The 19,795-nt window shown below is 43.7% G+C and overlaps 1 protein-coding gene across 1 annotated transcript in view; it reads right to left on the bottom strand.

Moving 5' to 3' along the window:
* LOC139467508 (DNA-dependent protein kinase catalytic subunit-like) overlaps positions 1–19,795 on the bottom strand; it is a 118,076-nt gene that overhangs the window by 59,959 nt on the left and 38,322 nt on the right. Inside the window, exons 35-58 of the mRNA XM_071249045.1 lie at positions 19,264–19,342; positions 19,031–19,114; positions 18,569–18,625; positions 18,274–18,330; positions 18,014–18,136; positions 16,727–16,821; positions 15,579–15,756; positions 15,331–15,438; positions 14,245–14,492; positions 13,667–13,802; positions 12,791–12,883; positions 12,542–12,606; positions 10,989–11,091; positions 10,253–10,380; positions 9,762–9,969; positions 8,261–8,436; positions 7,515–7,683; positions 6,782–6,847; positions 6,190–6,378; positions 4,761–4,835; positions 2,609–2,743; positions 1,835–1,954; positions 947–1,090; positions 105–256 (exon numbers count right to left, since the gene is read on the bottom strand). Of these exons, the coding sequence (XP_071105146.1) occupies positions 105–256; positions 947–1,090; positions 1,835–1,954; positions 2,609–2,743; positions 4,761–4,835; positions 6,190–6,378; positions 6,782–6,847; positions 7,515–7,683; positions 8,261–8,436; positions 9,762–9,969; positions 10,253–10,380; positions 10,989–11,091; positions 12,542–12,606; positions 12,791–12,883; positions 13,667–13,802; positions 14,245–14,492; positions 15,331–15,438; positions 15,579–15,756; positions 16,727–16,821; positions 18,014–18,136; positions 18,274–18,330; positions 18,569–18,625; positions 19,031–19,114; positions 19,264–19,342 (2,988 nt within the window). The remainder of the gene's footprint in view (positions 1–104; positions 257–946; positions 1,091–1,834; positions 1,955–2,608; positions 2,744–4,760; positions 4,836–6,189; positions 6,379–6,781; positions 6,848–7,514; positions 7,684–8,260; positions 8,437–9,761; positions 9,970–10,252; positions 10,381–10,988; positions 11,092–12,541; positions 12,607–12,790; positions 12,884–13,666; positions 13,803–14,244; positions 14,493–15,330; positions 15,439–15,578; positions 15,757–16,726; positions 16,822–18,013; positions 18,137–18,273; positions 18,331–18,568; positions 18,626–19,030; positions 19,115–19,263; positions 19,343–19,795) is intronic.

Raw genomic sequence — 19,795 nt, 5'->3', positions numbered from 1 at the left:
AAACAGACTCAGGCCAAGAGGAACCTCCTTAAGAGCATTCTAAACTATTAAAATACACAGAGACATTGCTAGGTTATCATTATACACTATTGCTAGGGACTCACTGATAGGGAATGTCTACTCTGGTCTTCCAGCACTCCAGCAGGGTCTTCAGCAGGTCCAGGTTGTTCCGGAACACAAACCTTGTGTCATGGTGGATGTTGGCAGTGAGGAACTCCACAAGGCGAGAGGCCATAGCTTTCTCCTCGGCAGAATCCTTTCAAATCAAAGCATAGCCACTACCAGCAACCTTCTGAACATTTTTGCAAACAGATTTGACTGTATTTCACTTTAAGGAAATGGGATCTAAGGATTTTAAAGTAAAGCTATCCCATATGAGTCAAGGTGTCCTATCTCAGCTATGGCTGCTGTGTCAGTACAATGTGGGGCCTATCTCAGCTATGGCTGTTGTGTCTGTACAACATGGGGCCTATCTCAGCCATGGCTGTTGTGTCAGTACAACATGGGACCTATCTCAGCTATGGCTGTTGTGTCAGTACAACATGGGGCCTATCTCAGCTATGGCTGTTGTGTCTGTACAACATGGGGCCTATCTCAGCTATGGCTGTTGTGTCAGCACAAAATGGGACCTATCTCAGCTATGGCTGTTGTGTCAGTACAACATTGGGCCTATCTCAGCTATGGCTGTTGTGTCAGTACAACATGGGGCCTATCTCAGCTATGGCTGTTGTGTCAGTACAACATGGGGCCTATCTCAGCTATGGCTGTTGTGTCAGCAGAACATGGGGCCTATCTCAGCTATGGCTGTTGTGTCAGTACAGCATGGGACCTATCTCAGTTATGGCTGTTGTGTCAGTACAACATGGCAGCCTATTTCTGTTTTATCTGTAAAAGATGGTGGCCTTCTCATCTAAAGTTGCTGTGTAGCAACAGCATTGCAAACTACCTGAGGTATTGCAGTGGTGTGCCAGGACATCATGGTGACAACAAGGTCCACAATGAAGTAGTTGGTGCCCCCAGACGTGACTGTGTCAGTGAAGAGAAACTGGCACAGGGGCCGCAGCCAGAACTTGGCATAAGGCTGGAATAGCTGGAACAGAGAAAAACATACTGAAACATTGTTTAAGTTTCTAATAGTGAGCAAGTTGGGATTAATGCACTTTGAACAGTAGTCAGCCTGTGATGCAGGCCATAGATGTTTACCACTTTAGTGATAACCGCCTCCGCCCAGAGAGTGGAAGGTCGGGGGTTCGATCCCGGACGCGTCATATTGAAAGACATTAAAAGATGGTGCTTGTTGTTACCCCACCTAGTGCTCGGCATTAAGGAGATAAAACAAGGACTGGTACGCTTGGAGTCAGTATACTGTGTCTGATTTGGGCAGTCATGTTAAACTGTGGCATGGTATCTCAGTGGGCTAGCGCACTATTAAATCAGCATTAGTCAGGTCTAGTACCTGCATGCACGCAGGCACACACATGTGTACTAGTGCTGACTAATGCTGATTTTATAGTGCGCTAGCCCACTGTGATACAATGCCACTGTTTAACATGACTGCAAAAATCTTGGATGCGAAGTTAAACCCCATGTCACCTCACCTCCCTTACCACTTCAGTGAAACCAGCAAACATGGGTATGGTGCTGATATACCAACAACCATTACCAGAGTAAATCTGGGATTCAAACCAATGATCACAGGGATGATGATTCTGGTGGGCTTAAGGATACAACTCTACACCGCAAACTGAGCTGTCCTTGAGAATCATGCCCTCAATTTCTTCACACAAATTTCAGTTCACAAAACTGACTGACAAGTTCTGAGTAGTCGACTTACATCTGCTGTGTTGATGATAAGTTTGGCTATGAAGAGTTTGATGTTTTTGTGCACTGTGGCCTTCATCATCTTGTTGTGGAGGTATATCATCCATGAGGGCATCTCCTTGGGCAAAGTACCCTGAAACAAAACAGGACATTCCTTGAGTGTCAGCAGTGATTCTATAACACGTGGAGGACCATCTAACTAACAGGTGTCCAAATATCTAATGATATCTGAGTATATCCTCAAACAGGAATGTCCAGCATGTTCATAAGCTAGTGCTGGTGTGATCTCTGCAATGACAGACGCCATACACTCGTGCTGGTTCAGTCCCTACCTCAGCTACTGCTGGTGTGATCTCTTCCCTCTGCATGTGTCTCAGCAGGGCAATTACAGACACCATACACTCGTGCTGGTTCAGTCCCTACCTGAGCTACTGCTGGTGTGATCTCTTCCCTCTGCATGTGTCTCAGCAGGGCAATGACAGACGCCATACACTCGTGCAGGTTCAGTCCCTACCTGAGCTACTGCTGGTGTGATCTCTTCTCTCTGCATGTGTCTCAGCAGGGCAATTACAGACGCCATACACTCATGCTGGTTCAGTCCCTACCTGAGCTACTGCTGGTGTGATCTCTTCCCTCTGCATGTGTCTCAGCAGGGCAATGACAGACGCCATACACTCGTGCTGGTTCAGTCCCTACCTGAGCTAGTGCTGGTGTGATCTCTTCCCTCTGCATGTGTCTCAGCAGGGCAATGACAGACGCCATACACTCGTGCTGGTTCAGTCCCTACCTGAGCTACTGCTGGTGTGATCTCTTCCCTCTGCATGTGTCTCAGCAGGGCAATGACAGACGCCATACACTCGTGCTGGTTCAGTTCATCCATCTCCAGCTCCACATAGTCGTCCTCGACAGTCACATTCCCCTCCTGAAACATCAGGTGCTCTGTAATTATTCAGCTGAACTTCCTACCTGACAAACAGACGCAGATGATGTGAGGGACATGCTGTGTACATTGCCATCTGGAATTTCTGAGAATTACACCTCCATCTTTTTCCTATGACCATAACAGAATGTTACCACATGTTAATTCATGCTAAATGTAGGCAGTTTATAAGCAGACTGCACAAAGTGCAGTTGGTAACAAATTCAACAAACATGCAAATAAATATCACTTCAAATAAATACCATACGTACAAAACCTAAACAAATTAAAATAATATTACTTTCATCACACTCAATATTCATGACTATATTCTGTTCATTGTGTACTACAGGTCGCTAATCTTCAATTTATACACATTAGCCAATCAAATCACTCTTCGTCACTAATTAACATACACATTAATTCCCCCCCAACGCCCCACCCCACCCCAATCAAATCACTTTGACCACTCAAATCACTGTTGACAAATGTCGAAACGTGACACAATCAGCTGATCATCCTGACACTGATACGCAAACAGACAATTTCGATGTGGGCCTCGATCTAACCCACAAAAGCTGTTTTGTAGTGGGACGCTGACAGACATCTTCAGTTTTTAAGCATACGAAGTAAACAGTTAAGATGTACAATGTCAATCTGCATGGATTGGCTTACCTGTAACGAAGAAAGTGCGTTGATGAACTGTATGTTATACCCAAATTATGACAAAAGTGGGAAGATGAAAACGTTTAGGATAGAGTAAAAATCTTTTCGTTTGTGAGATGATCATGACTAATTGGAACAGGATAATCATCAGGAGGGGATTATGATTGTGAATGACAGTTACGTTAAAGTGTAAATGTCCTTGTGCCAGGACACTGTCACTGCTTTGTGTAATATTAAATAATATATTGTCTGACATCATGTCTTTTATGTTTCAATCTTCCAATAAAGTGAAGCGAAGGGAGTTAACTGACTATAAAGGTCCAGTTTCCACCCTTGCAGAACTAGGCTGGAATTATGGAGTTATGTTTTGGTTGGACGAACAAGTCTATGGATTGTCCATTCATAATCGTGTAACAAAATTGACATCCAGTTTGTAAACTGCCACGGCAGGATTTGCAAAGCATGTGTACCGCCAACTCGGCATCAACAGATATTTTCCAAATGTTTCTAATCAAGTTACTCATGTGATTTGATGCACTTGCGAATTAGGACCTGTTTTACCATACTATAGATTTTGATTATCGATCAGATCGTCTTGACTGGGTTCCACCATTTTGTTTCAAGCAAATGCAAGTGATACGAGAGGTTGAACAAGATTCGCCAATAGGAGGGACATAGAAGGGACTAACTCGTAATAGCCACTGGTGGAACTACGATTGAGCCTAGAAGTTCCAGGCTAGTTCGGCAAGGGTGGAAACTGGACTTTTATTGACAGTTAACTCCCTTGCCTTTGGAAGATGGTCTTATCTGTTGTGCAGTCAGTTGTTAGCTGCAGCCTGCACTGCAGTGGAGAAAACAACAATGAACATGCACCCTGCTAAAGCACTGAATACCTTTAAGCTTTGTGTGGCTGAAACACAAGTCTTATTTCTTTAACTGTTATTTAATACTGCACTCAGATATATGATGGAGTAAGTGAGTGATTATAGTTTTATGCCACTTTTAGCAATATTCCAGCAATATCACGATGGGGGACACCAGAAATGGGCTTCACACATTGTACCCATGTCGGGAATTGAACCCGGTCTTCGGCGTGATGAGCGAATACTTTAACCACTAGGCTACCCGATATATGATGGAGTCTTGACCACACAAACCAGTGATTGTCCCACATCGTTGAGGTATGATGACACCAATCAAAGCAGTCACCGAGCCTGATCACACATTCCATGAAGTCACGTCACACAAGAAAAGTTTGCAAGGGACAATTCTAATCTGCAGTCCCCATGGGTGGGATACAAGTAGCCATACAGAGCAACGTGTCATGGCGTCCATTATCCCATCATCATCTCACCTCCTCCTTGACAGCAGTGTAGCTGGCCTTCCTCTTGACCTGACCTCTGCCCCTTGACCTATCTCCAGTCACGCTCTACAGGAGCAAGGAAATAACACATCGTTATTTTTCAATGCAATGTATGTCTGTTCAGTTGCTTTTGTATAGGTCACCAAATGAGTTAGTCATAGAGTTATTATATGTTTATTTATGGTAAACTTAATCTTCAAAATTATTTGGGGTGCTACAAGAAAACTTGCCTGTGTAACACAACTAGAATACATGCTTGTGGAAAGACAGCTAGAACACCTGCCTGTGTAACACAATTAGAATATATGCTTGTGGAAAGACAGCTAGAACACCTGCCTGTGTAACACAATTAGAATACATGCTTGTGAAAAGACAGCAAGAAACTTGCCTTTGTAACATAACTAGAATATATGCTTGTGGAAAGACAGGTAGAAACTTGCCTGTGTAACACAACTTTAATACATGCTTGTGGAAAGACAGGTAGAAACTTGCCTTTGTAACATAACTAGAATACATGCTTGTGGAAAGACGGCTAGATACTTGCCTTTGTAACATAACTAGAATATGCTTGTGGAAAGACGGCTAGATACTTGCCTGTGTAACACAACTTTAATACATGCTTGTGGAAAGACAGCAAGAAACTTGCCTGTGTAACACAACTAGAATACATGCTTGTGGAAAGACAGCTAGAAACTTGCCTGTGTAACACAACTAGAATATATGCTTGCGGAAAGACAGCTAGAAACTTGCCTGTGTAACATAACTAGAATATATGCTTGTGGAAAGACAGCTAGAAACTTGCCTGTGTAACACAACTAGAATATATGCTTGCGGAAAGACAGCTAGAAACTTGCCTGTGTAACACAACTAGAATACATGCTTGTGGAAAGACAGGTAGAAACTTGCCTGTGTAACACAACTAGAATATATGCTTGTGGAAAGACAGCTAGAAAACCTGCCTGTGTACATAACTAGAATATATGCTTGTGCAAAGACAGCTAGAAACTTGCCTGTGTAACACAACTTTAATACATGCTTGTGGAAAGACAGCTAGAAACTTGCCTTTGTAACACAACTAGAATACATGCTTGTGGAAAGACAGGTAGAAACTTGCCTTTGTAACACAACTAGAATACATGCTTGTGGAAAGACAGGTAGAAACTTGCCTTTGTAACATAACTAGAATATGCTTGTGGAAAGACGGCTAGATACTTGCCTGTGTAACACAACTAGAATACATGCTTGTGGAAAGACATGTAGAAACTTGCCTGTGTAACTATAATATTTGCTTGTGGAAAGACAGCTGGAAACTTGCCTGTGTAACACAACTAGAATAGGCTTGTGGAAAGACGGCTAGAAACTTGTTGCCTGTGTAACACAACTTTAATACATGCTTGTGGAAAGACAGCTGGAAACTTGCCTGTGCAGAGCCTGACATGGAGAAATCGTACTGGCTGACATCCTCACTGAGGCTGCTGTCAGCCAGATACTGAGATGCCAGATGGTATGAGGAGCCGTATGTGATGCTTGTGTCGTCTTCCTCATCAGCCCGTTTCTCCTTCACTTCATTACGGATGGACACAAACTTTTTCTTCCTTTCAAGTGGGTTCTACAAGAAAATAAAGAAAGTGCAAAATATATACTTGACAAACACATCTTCATCATGCAACTGTATCTTATTGAAGAAAGGAAGACTACTTATACCGACCTAGGACCTTTTGCTTTGAAACCTATCAAGATGAATATCTTGTAATCTTGAATCAGTCTTAAAGCATCAATTTGATTAAGCTGACTTCCGGGCACAGCTGTTTGAAAGTTTGGTATGAAGACAGTCTCTCTATTTCTATACAGGACAACCCATTTAATATTCAGAGGGGGGTTATGTTTGCAGTCACTGCATCAAAACATACAATTTCTTCTCTGAACACAATTTCTTTCTTTTACACCACACATTTTTATTTAAGACATCCCGCATATCCAATGAACTCTCTTTTTAAACCTGAGGCACCAACCTGCAGCTCCACGGTGAACTCATATGTCCTTTCCTTGTCCACGATGTTGTCCAGCAGGAACTGACCCTATGCAACAACAGCATCACAAATGGTTACTGTCATACCTACTGGGGTAATGGTTTTGTATGGAGTGGAGACAAATGCCATCTTACTGGTGTAGTGGCCATAAAATTTCCAAGTCTCGTAATGGGATTCGAAACACAAACTTTCTGATACGAGGTTGAAAGCCCTGTCCTCAAGACCGAAGAGGTCAAGGATGTCATCTGTGGGATGACTCCATGCCCTGCTACACAGGCAGCCACTGCACCAAGTAAGTGTAACATGTATGCTGGCACTCCCTGTGGGAGTTACATCAATTGTCCAAACTAAAGTTGTGGAACGACGTACAATAAAAAGAGAAAGTAGCTCTGAGTTGAATATTCTCTGAACATTATTTCAGCTCCTTCGTGGCATGAAAGCAGAATAGAGAGAGAGAGAGAGAGAGAGAGAGAGAGAGAGAGAGAGAGAGAGAGAGAGAAGATATATATATATATATATATATATATATATATATATATATATATATATATATATATATATATATATATATATATATATATATATATATATATATACACTTCACACTAAAACTCGTACACAAACAATAAAATATATATAACATCCGACCAGGTATGGATACAAGACACTGTTTAAAGTTAAGTTAAGTTAGGAATTTCATTGAATATTTACCCACCTTTGCTTCATCATCATTGAAGAGGAATCCCTTGAAGAACTTGAGATCGGACTGTGTGCGGGAGATGACGGCTATGAGCAGGTTGTATGCTGCACAGTGATACAGACGACGCTGTTCCACCAACGTGGTCTCACCTCGGACATCTTCACTCTTGGCTTCCTGGGAAGCCCTGCCACAACACAACACAGACTAAGAATGACTCAACCAACACAGAGCCAAGAGGCCTTGCAGCTCACATGCAAATCCAGAGATTGACAGTGTGAGCAACGATCCAAGCCAATGGAGTAAGATAACATGCTATCAACCAAGTCATTGATCCTCAACAACCAATACATGAGGGTTTTTGTTTGTTTGTTTGTTGTTTAACGATGCACATAGCAATATTCCAACTATATGACGGCGGTGTGACAATATTCGAGTCAGGACCAGACAATGCAGTGATTGACATCATAAGCTATTGGGATACAATGACATGCATCAACCAAGTCAGCGAGCCTGACCACCCAATCCCATTAGTTGCCTGTTATGGCAAGAATTGGTAGCTGAGGACCTATTCTACCCATCATATTCACAGGAGGTTGCCTCTTACAATAAGCATATGCTGTTGGGAACTGATTCTAACCTGGAATTCCCATCGGAGCTGTTCACTAAGGAATGGTCACAATGTTACATATAAGGCGTGATCAGTTCAACATAGAATGACTAGCGCTCTATGCCCACAAACCTTGGTTTCTATAGCAACCTACTTGATAATCTTCTGTGTCAGCTCTTTGCCTGTTGTGGCATTGCCAGAGCAGAACTTGTCATTGATGGTGGAGTTCTTGGTGTTGATCTCGTCCTTGGACATGCGTGAGTACAGAAGCTCCAGGAGCTGGAAGCAGCACTGCTTGCTGGTCAGCTGTGTCTCCATCTCCGCCGCGGCCTGTGTGGGATATATAGGCTTGAGTGTCAGATACAAGCTTGAGTGTTAGATACAGGCTTGAATGTTAGATACAAGCTTGAGTGTCAGATACAGGCTTGAGTGCTAGATACAGGCTTGAATGTTAGATACAGGCTTGAGTGCTAGATACAAGCTTGAGTGCAAGATACAAGCTTGAGTGCTAGATACAAGCTTGAGTGCTAGATACAAGCTTGAGTGCTAGATACAGGCTTGAGTGCTAGATACAGGCTTGAGTGCTAGATACAGGCTTCAGAGTAAGATACAAGCTTCAGTGCTAGATACAGGATTCAGTGCTAGATACAGGCTTGAGTGCTAGATACAGGCTTGAGTGTCAGATACAGGCTTGAATGTTAGATAGAGGTTTGAGTGTCAGATACAGGCTTGAGTGCTAGATACAGGCTTGAATGTTAGATACAGGCTTGAGTGCTGGATACAAGCTTGAGTGCTAGATACAGGTTTCCGTGTAAGATACAAGCTTCAGTGCTAGATACAGGCTTCAGTGCTGGATACAAGCTTCAGTGCTAGATACAAGTTTGAGTGCTAGATACAAGCTTGAGGGCTAGATACAGGCTTGAGTGCTAGATACAGGCGTGAGGGCTAGATACAAGCTTAAGGGCTAGATACAAGTTTGAGTGCTAGATACAAGTTTGAGTGCTAGATACAAGCTTGAGTGCTAGATACAGGCTTGAGTGTAAGATACAAGCTACAATGCTAGATACAGGATTCAGTGCAAGATACAGGCTTCAGTGCTAGATACAGGATTCAGTGCTAGATACAAGCTTGAGGGCTAGATACAAGCTTGAGTGATAGATACAATTTTGAGTTCTGAATACAAGTTTGAGTGCTAGATACAAGCTTGAGTACTAAATACAGGCTTGAGTGCCAGATACAGGCTTGAGAGCTAGATACAAGCTTGAGTTCAAGATACAGGTTTGAGTGCTAGATACATCAGTGTTTCTGGTTACATACAGAGAGACAATAACAATAATACAAAAACATCGGGCCCTACAGCACTTTACACTGGCTCAATATCAAAACATTGTTTGCTGAATATAAAACATGTAACAGACACTTTTATACCTTCTCTTTCTACCCTTTTAAACTGTCTGTACTATTGCAAACCCGAAGAAAGAAAAAAGTCACATCTGCTTTGATATCCCCACTATTGTACTTCATGTATGATTCTCTCAAACAAGTTGGTCTTACGACTGAAACAACTCAAGAATACATTAGCCAATTAAAACAACCTTTGTATTCAATGCGGAATGGCTTTATCTCCACTACATTTACGACTTCTCCAAGCTTACCTTGATCAACTTTGTCTCGACCACTTTCATGATCTCTCCAATGTGATCCAGGTAGAACTCGATAAAGGCAGACTTCTGGCACAGCCTGAGCATCGGCAGACAAACACGCTCAATTGTAGCACGGCGTATCTCATTGGGGAAACTTCCTTCCTTCTGGAAGATCCTGAGTGGCACATCCAGGACCACCTTCTGCTTGTCTCCTGGTAACCTGCCACAACATGTCAGGGGAGATGTAGATTATGTGTTGAGCATGTTGCTACCACAGTCATCCAAGCAGTCCACACTACACATATAATCGGGTATTACCTGCAGAGATTCAACAAGGATTCCAAACTAACTGCTTATGGAAGGCAAAGTGGGAAAATATATCTTCCATGACTGTACAGAAAAAGATTTTTTTATTATCTCAGAACATCTGTAACAGTGAAACCTAGGTCTTCAGAGAGGTGACCACGCTAAGCAGTGAGCACCATAATGACGAGTTTTCTCACCGTTTGATGAACCTGATAAGCGTGGCCTGTATCTCCTCCTCGTGTGCGTGGCGACTCTCACGACAGAAGATGCTGATTATCAACTCCAGCAGCACTGGACTCCCAGACAGCTCCAGGCCAGCAAGGAGCTGAAACATTACAATCATGGGGTCAGCAGCACCAGACTCCCGGACAGAAGCTGAAACATTACAATCATGGGGTCAGCAGCACCAGACTCCCGGACAAGAAGTTGAAACATTACAATCATGGCACCAGACTCCCGGACAAAAGCTGAAAAATCAAAATCATGGGGTCAGCAGCACCAGACTCCCGGACAAGAAGCTGAAACATAACAATCATGGGATCAGCAGCACCAGACTCCCGGACAGAAGCTGAAACATTACAATCATGGGGTCAGCAGCACCAGACTCCCGGACAGAAGCTGAAACATTACAATCATGAGGTCAGCAGCACCAGACTCCCGGACAGAAGCTGAAACATTACAATCATGAGGTCAGCAGCACCAGACTCACAGACAAGAAGTTGAAACATTACTGTCTTGTCGGATTTCAAAATTATTTCAAACACTGACAAGGAGACACAAGTGGACAATGAGACTTGAGAGCATAGCCTCTCCATAACACGTTTAACCATAACGCCTTGATCAAGTCCAATACTGAATTAGTGCTTTTGCATTAAGAGCACTCAACACATCACACTTACAACATGCAAAGCTGCTCCTGTTTAACTCTCTTACCTTGTCTATGGATGCAATGTAGTCATTGTATTTTGGACTTCCCTTTACAAACTCGGCACTCTTCAGTGGGAAATGGTCAGCCACAAATCTATCCAGGCTGCGCCTGAAAAGGTTATGACTTCATGAAATACTCAAATTTGCTTGGACAATCAATAAAATTAGACATAATCTATTTGGATTGGAAATGTGTCTGATTTTATGACCGCTTCACTGTGCACTTATACAAATCACTTGTCGTCCAATCAGATGATTTTGGGATAGAGTTTATCGCGACCCATTCGGAATGCGCAGGGCTTGCAAAAAAAGGGTCAGGCAAAACCCTGCATTTAGGCCACTCACTCATACTCCCTATAGGCTTGCCCCGTTACATCATTAAAAAAAAACATGTCTAAACTGAACCAACAGAATCCTGCTTTCTACCAGCTTCACTGCAAAACGGTCACTGCTGGTGATCCATGTTGGTGCACTCTGGTGCACTCATAGGTTGCCATTTGGTAGCCTCGTACGGCCAGCATAGGTTGCCATTGTTAGCCTCGTACGGCCAGCATAGGTTGCCATTGGTAGCCTCGTACGGCCAGCATAGGTTGCCATTGGTAGCCTCGTACGACCAGCGTAGGTTGCCATTGGTAGCCTCGTACGGCCAGCATAGGTTGCCATTGGTAGCCTCGTACGACCAGCATAGGTTGCCATTTGGTAGCCTCGTACAACCAGCATAGGTTGCTATTTGGTAGCCTCGTACAACCAGCACAGGTTGCCATTTGGTAGCCTCGTAAACCAGCATAGGTTGCCATTGGTAGCCTCGTACGGCCAGCATAGGTTGCCATTGGTAGCCTCGTACGGCCAGCATAGGTTGCCATTGGTAGCCTCGTACGACCAGCTTAGGTTGCTATTTGGTAGCCTCGTACGACCAACATAGGTTGCCATTTGGTAGCCTCGTAAACCAGCATAGGTTGCCATTTGGTAGCCTCGTACGACCATCATAGGTTGCCATTGGTAGCCTCGTAAACCAGCATAGGTTGCCATTTGGTAGCCTCGTACGACCATCATAGGTTGCCATTTGGCAGCCTCGTACAACCAGCATAGGTTGCCATTGGTAGCCTCGTAAACCAGCATAGGTTGCCATTTGGTAGCCTCGTAAACCAGCATAGGTTGCTATTTGGTAGCCTCGTAAACCAGCATAGGTTGCCATTGGTAGCCTCATGCGACCAGCACAGGTTGCCATTGGTAGCCTCGTACGACCAGCATAGGTTGCCATTGGTAGCCTCGTACGACCATCATAGGTTGCCATTTGGTAGCCTCGTACAACCAGCACAGGTTGCCATTGGTAGCCTCGTAAACCAGCATAGGTTGCCATTTGGTAGCCTCGTAAACCAGCATAGGTTGCTATTTGGTAGCCTCGTAAACCAGCATAGGTTGCCATTGGTAGCCTCATGCGACCAGCACAGGTTGCCATTGGTAGCCTCGTACGACCAGCATAGGTTGCCATTGGTAGCCTCGTACGACCAGCATAGGTTGAGCACACTGATTTTGTATCTGATCTGAACCACACTTACTTTAGGTTAGATATGTGGGGTTCAACAACAACAGAGAAGAACGGAAGCAGGTCCAACACACGATTCTGAAAACAAACAATATCTTCTGATGTAAACTGCAGATATGTCTGAAGTGTAAGGAAGACATAATGGGTACTTGACAGTCATAGGAACATATCTGATAATTTTAATAACAATATTTCAAAGCTTTCCATATACTTTAAAATTGGACATCTACATTTATTACATACCGTCCTTGCACACTATTACCTTAAAGGCCAGATTAGTCCTGCTGTCTGTCAACATCGTCTGGTACATCTCAAACAAGGTGGTGTACGCAGGGTGTGATGTATCGGAGGCCAGCTGAAACATATTAAGGTGGGAATAGGCACCATATAAAGGTTGGAATAGGCACCATGACTCTTGGGTCTATTTTCAGGAAAGGATGACCCCTAGAAGATAGTTATTGCTAGAGTGAACAAAAACATTAATCAGTAGGCAGACAAGGAAATTTAATATCTTTTGGTGGCCAGGAAGTGTTAAATGCTACCACAGTCTGTCACCTAGACGAACATTTAGTCTACGAAATCAATAAAACACATGGAAGGTTTACTGATACTGATTGTCAGTCAGTGGCAGCAAAGGAAGTGCTTGTACCATACTTTGTGGCTCATCTGCACAGGAAGTCTAATAGGGGTAACCTCACTTTGTTGTGTATCCATGAACTGGACAGCTGCCTCATTTAGAGACGTTTTTGTGTGATGTGACAGTTTCTTGCTGTGCCTATTTAAGAGTGAGACGAGGGCAACGTGAGGCCTCTTACAACCTGATCGGCATCTTTTCCATTTGCCCAGTGCAGACAAATATCTCACACAAATATAATGGAATGGAAGAAATACAATTTCCCTTTACGTCTTCAACATTAGTTATATCTTAACATCAGTAGGTATATGATACAGCCAAGCTATATCCACTTGCCTCTGTACAGTTACAGATAACCAGCTTGGTTTCTTGGCTGAACTTATGCTTTTCACTCTGTCAGATATCCTAAAAAGTTCACAAGTTTAGAAATGATATCTAGTCAGAATGAGTGTAGTATTCTGCCTTTATTAAAGGAGGCCTGTCACTAAACCAGGCAACACTCACCTTACTGTCCACCTGCAGCATCTTGGTCAGAAGCAGGATGACCAACTCCTGTTGGTCAGCTGTGGCCTTGTTGAACACCCATGACCGGAAAAACTCCCACTGCATCAAGATGGCAGACAGCACCCGCTCACCCTCCCTGGAACACAGAGGTACCACTCTAGGCCTTGATCTGACACCTTGAAAGGGGATAGGTTTCATATCCACATTGGGGGCACGGGTGTCCCAATCATCTTATGCACTGCAAATCGCTACCCAGAGTTGCCTCCCTTGAGCTTGCCAGAAACCTATGATCATTGGTATGATTCCTGGTTCGCCCTAATCATGTTTCTAGGTTTGTTCATACCATTCCCGTGCACATGGGTTTCACCAAAGTGGTAAATGTCTGAGACCTGCATCACTTCTGGCTTTCCTCCCACATTCCCACATTAAGCTGACATGCTGTGACATACAAAAATGTCCTCGGAAAGACAACGGAAAAAATTCCTTTATACAACTATTTAACCCCGCCCTTTAAGGTACAATGATATCCTTCCTCCCTACACAAACAGTTAAACTGGCCTTAACAAAAGAAGGCCTACTTTTTGCGGAGTGCCCTGTCCTTGACCACATGATCCACCGTGCTGACCAGCAGACTGCTCACTCGGCGAGGATCGTTTGCCGCTTGCTTGGCCAGGAGAACCAGTATCTGGTCCGATCTCTCAGCTAGGTGGGCACTGATGGGGGATTTGAACATTGTGAAGAACAGGTCCCCGTGACTCTGCTCCAAACCTTGGCTAAGTCCCAGCACAAACTTGCTCTCCAGAAGAGAATCTACCAGACTGTCATCCTGCGGGATATCAATTTGGTGATTATTTCCACGTGATATAATATACATATAGAGATAAAAATAAAAATTTTAGAGTAAAATAATCCTTTGTATTGAGCTCTTTAATATGCATTAAAACATGAAACAAACTGAGTAATGATTTGGACGAGGTGAAGGAGAGATCGAGCCAGGGAGAGGACAAGGTGAAGGAGAGATCTAGCCAGTGAGAGGAGAGATCTAGCCAGGGAGAGGAGATATCTAGCCAGGGAGAGGATGAGGTGAAAGAGAGACCTAGCCAGGGAGAGGACAAGGTGAAGGAGAGATCTAGCCAGGGAGAGAAGAGATCTAGCCAGGGAGTGGACGAGGTGAAGGAGAGATCTAACCAGGGAGAGAAGAGGTGAAGGAGAGACCTAGCCAGGAAGAAGACGAGGTGAAGGAGAGATCTAGCCAGGGAGAGAAGAGTGAAGGAGAGATCTATCCGGGGAGAGGATAAGGTGAAGGAGAGATCTAGCCAGGAAGAGGACGAGGTGAAGGAGAGATCTAACCAGGGAGAGAAGAGGTGAAGGAGAGAACTATCCAGGGAGAGAAGAGTGAAGGAGAGATCTAGCCAGGGAGAGGTCAAGGTGAAGGAGAGATCTAGCCAGGGAAGGGACAAGGTGAAGGAGAGATCTAGCCGTGGATAGGACGAGGTGAAGGAGAGATCTAGCCGGGGAGAGGACTGGTGAAGGAGAGACCTAGCCGGGGAGAGGACGAGGTGAAGGAGAGATCTAGCCGGGGAGAGGATGAGGTGAAGGAGAGATCTAGCCAGGGAGAGAAGAGGTGAAGGAGAGATCTAGCCAGCAGAAGGCGCTATACTTACCGGCAAACCCAGCTGGAAGGCCAGGTGAAGGAGAGATCTAGCCAGGGAGACGGCTGTCGGTGTCAGGTTGACAGATGAGTTATGGCTGCCTGTCTTCTGTATGACTCCCTACACAGGTAAACAAAACGGGACAACGGATAACAAAGAGAACTTTGTGTAATCTACTTGATGATTAACACGTGTTATGTAATATTATGTCCAGGAGAACTAATACCTTGCCCAGGCAAAAAACATATGAGCATATTCACCTCGTACACATTTTGCATGACCTTCTTGGCCAGCTTGCTGGCATCTCCACCGTGTTTGATTGCCTCCATCAGCAGGCCGTGTTTGTGCAGCTGCGTGTACCCGGCCACCAACTGCTGGACACCCGTGTGGTCAACACCAGCGTCGGTGAACGACAGTGGCAACAACCCCACCACGTCTCTGCAACAACATACTTTATACTTTTAGTCCACAAATATAGGGCTGTCTAACAGGGCCTTACGAAGGCCAATGGTGTTCCTTTGATACCATTTCTTCATACTACATGTCATCAGTTACTAACTTGGGGGAAGGCATGGGTAGCATGGGTATCTCAGCAGAGTGGCATCCCTTGGAAATGGCCCAGTCACTGTGCAGAATTCGTGAATTATGTCACGTTTGTGTTCAAGAAACAAATTATCATGAGCTCAATCCCGTTTCACCTGATTATGTTTTTGGCTTTTTCAGCACCATTCCCATGCTCGTGGGTATCAGATAATGGTAAACATCCAAAAGCTACATCACTTTGAACTTTCTTCCCACATTATCAGCATAATAGCTCACCTGATGTACATAGTCAGACTTTCCTCCCATATTGCACTGACACACTTATCAGCATGATAGCTCACCGATGTACATAGTCAGACTTTCCTCCCACACTGCGCTGACACACTTATCAGCATGATAGCTCACCTGATGTACATAGTCAGACTTCCCTCCCATATTGCGTTGACACACTTATCAGCATGATAGCTCACCTGATGTAAATAGTCAGACTTTCCTCCCATATTGCGCTGACACACTTATCAGCATGATAGCTCACCTGATGTACAGTCAGACTTTCCTCCCATATTGCGCTGACACACTTATCAGCATGATCATTAGCTCACCTGATGTACATTGTCAGACTTTCCAGCTTATCAAGCAAATATAGCATTGAGGCAATTTTAAATGAATATGAAACTTGCTTTCATAAACTTTAATAAAAAAATTACACCATTAACTTACCTGTGCCATTGGTAACTATGCCATGCAATTAAATTTATCGCAACTTATGCTTACTCTGAAAATTGCCAATTACACACATACAGAAGTATTAAACATTTGATTGTGCAGTGACGATTATGACTTGAAAATCTGAAAGACCACCAACCTGTCTCCCTTGAGCTGTTCCTTGAGTGTCAGTTTGAGTTGTTTCAGGTGGCTGGGAGGGAGGAATTGCTTGAATACTACAAGAAGCTGCTCCATCTGCAAAAAGAATTATATGACACATAATTATTACCTGTTCATCAAATTTTATGATTCAGTTTATGAGATGGCTAAAATAGTTCATCATTATTCTTTTCTGACATGGCATCAAATTTCCTTGCTTTATCCGTGTGTTATGAGCATGCCACATCCCCACGACACATCAACTGACAGAATGAGTGAGTGAGTGAGTGAGTGTGGTTTTACGCTGCTTTAAGCAATATTGAAATGGGCTTCACACATTGTACCCATGTCAGGAATCGAAACCAGGTCTTCGGCGAGTTGAGCGAACGCTTTAACCACTAGGTTACCCGACCGCCCCACTGACAGAATGATACATGAATATAAATAACTGAGTCCCCATGTCTAACCTATTGCTAATTGACATACGTGTCACTATTGTGAGTTTATACAACATTACACACTTGGGGCAGCACACAAACAAATACAAATTAGAAATCACCTCACACAGCAATTAACATGTTTAAGAATAAAAAAATATAAATGAATTGGTTCTCAGGCAAAGGCTTTGGAAAATATAGCGAGGCGGGCAGCCTTTTTTGGGTGGGGGAATTGTTCAAACTGGTATGTAACCAATCAAACAGTTGTGTACAATCAACATGGAAAAGGACCTCCCTACATAAATGTAATCCTTGATGAGTAAAATACTCAGTATTTGATTACTGTTGGACTACCAGTGTGTGCATAATACACACATACAATGAGCTTCGATCTTATTTCACATGCAAAGACATTATCGTGTGCACACAACACCATAAGTAGCATGTCTACAAGTTCATACTGAAGTACACGAATCAGTCCTGTTATTACACTATCTGGCTTTAAAAGTGTTCATTCTGTAGCCGGACTTACATGTGTCATCCATTATATTACTTCATTCAATTTTGTTTACATTAATTTCGGCGTAATCATGTATGAACTGATCGGTAAATCACATCAACTCACCATGAACCCGCCTTGAAATGAACATTAGTCATTAGAGATACAAAGTCTTTGGTCTTCCTATCACTGTATTGAAATTTCTTTTCAGTTTTGAAATTTGCCATGACATTAATCAGCCATAGATCGGGGAGAAAATGTGTGAACTGCTGATCGCTATTTCCGGCATATTTTATGAGATAGCCTGCCATATTTGGAATAATTGTGAACAGCCAGATTTCTGTGACCATACCTCTTTTGGGAGTTTCTCCATGATTTCAATATCTCCCATATTGAAGCCAACAGAGCTGGGTTGTACCACACATCTACACAGCAGCTCCCACAGAGACTGGTTCAGCACTGACTCGGGGATTACCTGGAGTATATACAACAATGTCAACATAGCTGGGTTGTACCACACATCTACACAGCAGCTCCCACAGAGACTGGTTCAGCACTGACTCGGGGATTACCTGGAGTACATACAACAATGTCAACATAGCTGGGTTGTACCACACATCTACACAGCAGCTCCCACAGAGACTGGTTCAGCACTGACTCAGGGATTACCTGGAGTACATACAACAATGTCAACATAGCTGGGTTGTACCACACATCTATCTACACAGCAGCTCCCACAGAGACTGGTTCAGCACTGACTCAGGGATTACCTGGAGTACATACAACAATGTCAACATAGCTGGGTTGTACCATACATCTACACAGCAGCTCCCACAGAGACTGGTTCAGCACTGACTCAGGGATTACCTGGAGTATATACAACAATGTCAACATAGCTGGGTTGTACCACACATCTACACAGCAGCTCCCACAGAGACTGGTTCAGCACTGACTCGGGGATTACCTGGAGTACATACAACAATGTCAACATAGCTGGGTTGTACCATACATCTACACAGCAGCTCCCACAGAGACTGGTTCAGCACTGACTCAGGGATTACCTGGAGTATATACAACAATGTCAACATAGCTGGGTTGTACCACACATCTATCTACACAACAGCTCCCACAGAGACTGGTTCAGCACTGACTCAGGGATTACCTGGAGTACATACAACAATGTCAACATAGCTGGGTTGTACCATACATCTACACAGCAGCTCCCACAGAGACTGGTTCAGCACTGACTCAGGGATTACCTGGAGTATATACAACAATGTCAACATAGCTGGGTTGTACCATACATCTACACAGCAGCTCCCACAGAGACTGGTTCAGCACTGACTCGGGGATTACCTGGAGTACATACAACAATGTCAACATAGCTGGGTTGTACCATACATCTACACATCAGCTCCCATAGAGACTGGTTCAGCACTGACTCGGGGATTACCTGGAGTATATACAACAATGTCAACATAGCTGGGTTGTACCACACATCTATCTACACAGTAGCTCCCAGACAATGGTACAACATAACTAACAAAGCATCATTGATGAATAAAAGTATCTTTAATCAGTGTGAGTTTTGTTATCCAGTACCTTAGCAGCAACCTTGGCATGGGATCCATACATGACCATCAGCAAGTTCAACACTCGGACCATCACTGTACACTTTGCCCTGGCAAGCAGAAAGGACAAAATTACTGAACACATCAAAGTGAAACTAGAGGCTCCCCACAACAGAAACATTCCTTGCTCATCACACTCACAATCGACCCGTGAAGATTCCAGGCTAGAATAGGTCTTTAGCAACCCATGCTGGCCGTAAGATGCGACTATGCTTGTCGTAAAAGGTGACTAACGGGATCGGGTGGTAAGGCTCGCTGACTTGGTTGATGCATGTCATCGATCCCAAATGCGTGGATCGATGCTAATGCTGTCAATCACTGGATTGTCTGGTCCAGACTCGATTATTTACAGACTGCTGTCATATAGCTGGAATATTGCTGAGTGTGGCGTTAAACAACAAACAAACAAACAAACAAACAAACACACTCACAATCATGTGACCGGGAGAAGGTCTTCACAATACACTTGCTAAAATAAATGACTTACTACTCGATTAATGACT

The sequence above is a fragment of the Haliotis cracherodii genome, unplaced genomic scaffold, assembly GCF_022045235.1.
Source record: "Haliotis cracherodii isolate W230 unplaced genomic scaffold, xgHalCrac1.p SCAF_2, whole genome shotgun sequence".
Lineage (NCBI taxonomy): Eukaryota > Metazoa > Mollusca > Gastropoda > Lepetellida > Haliotidae > Haliotis > Haliotis cracherodii.
Note: the sequence above shows the minus strand (reverse complement) of the source record. Positions and strands in the feature narration are given on the sequence as shown.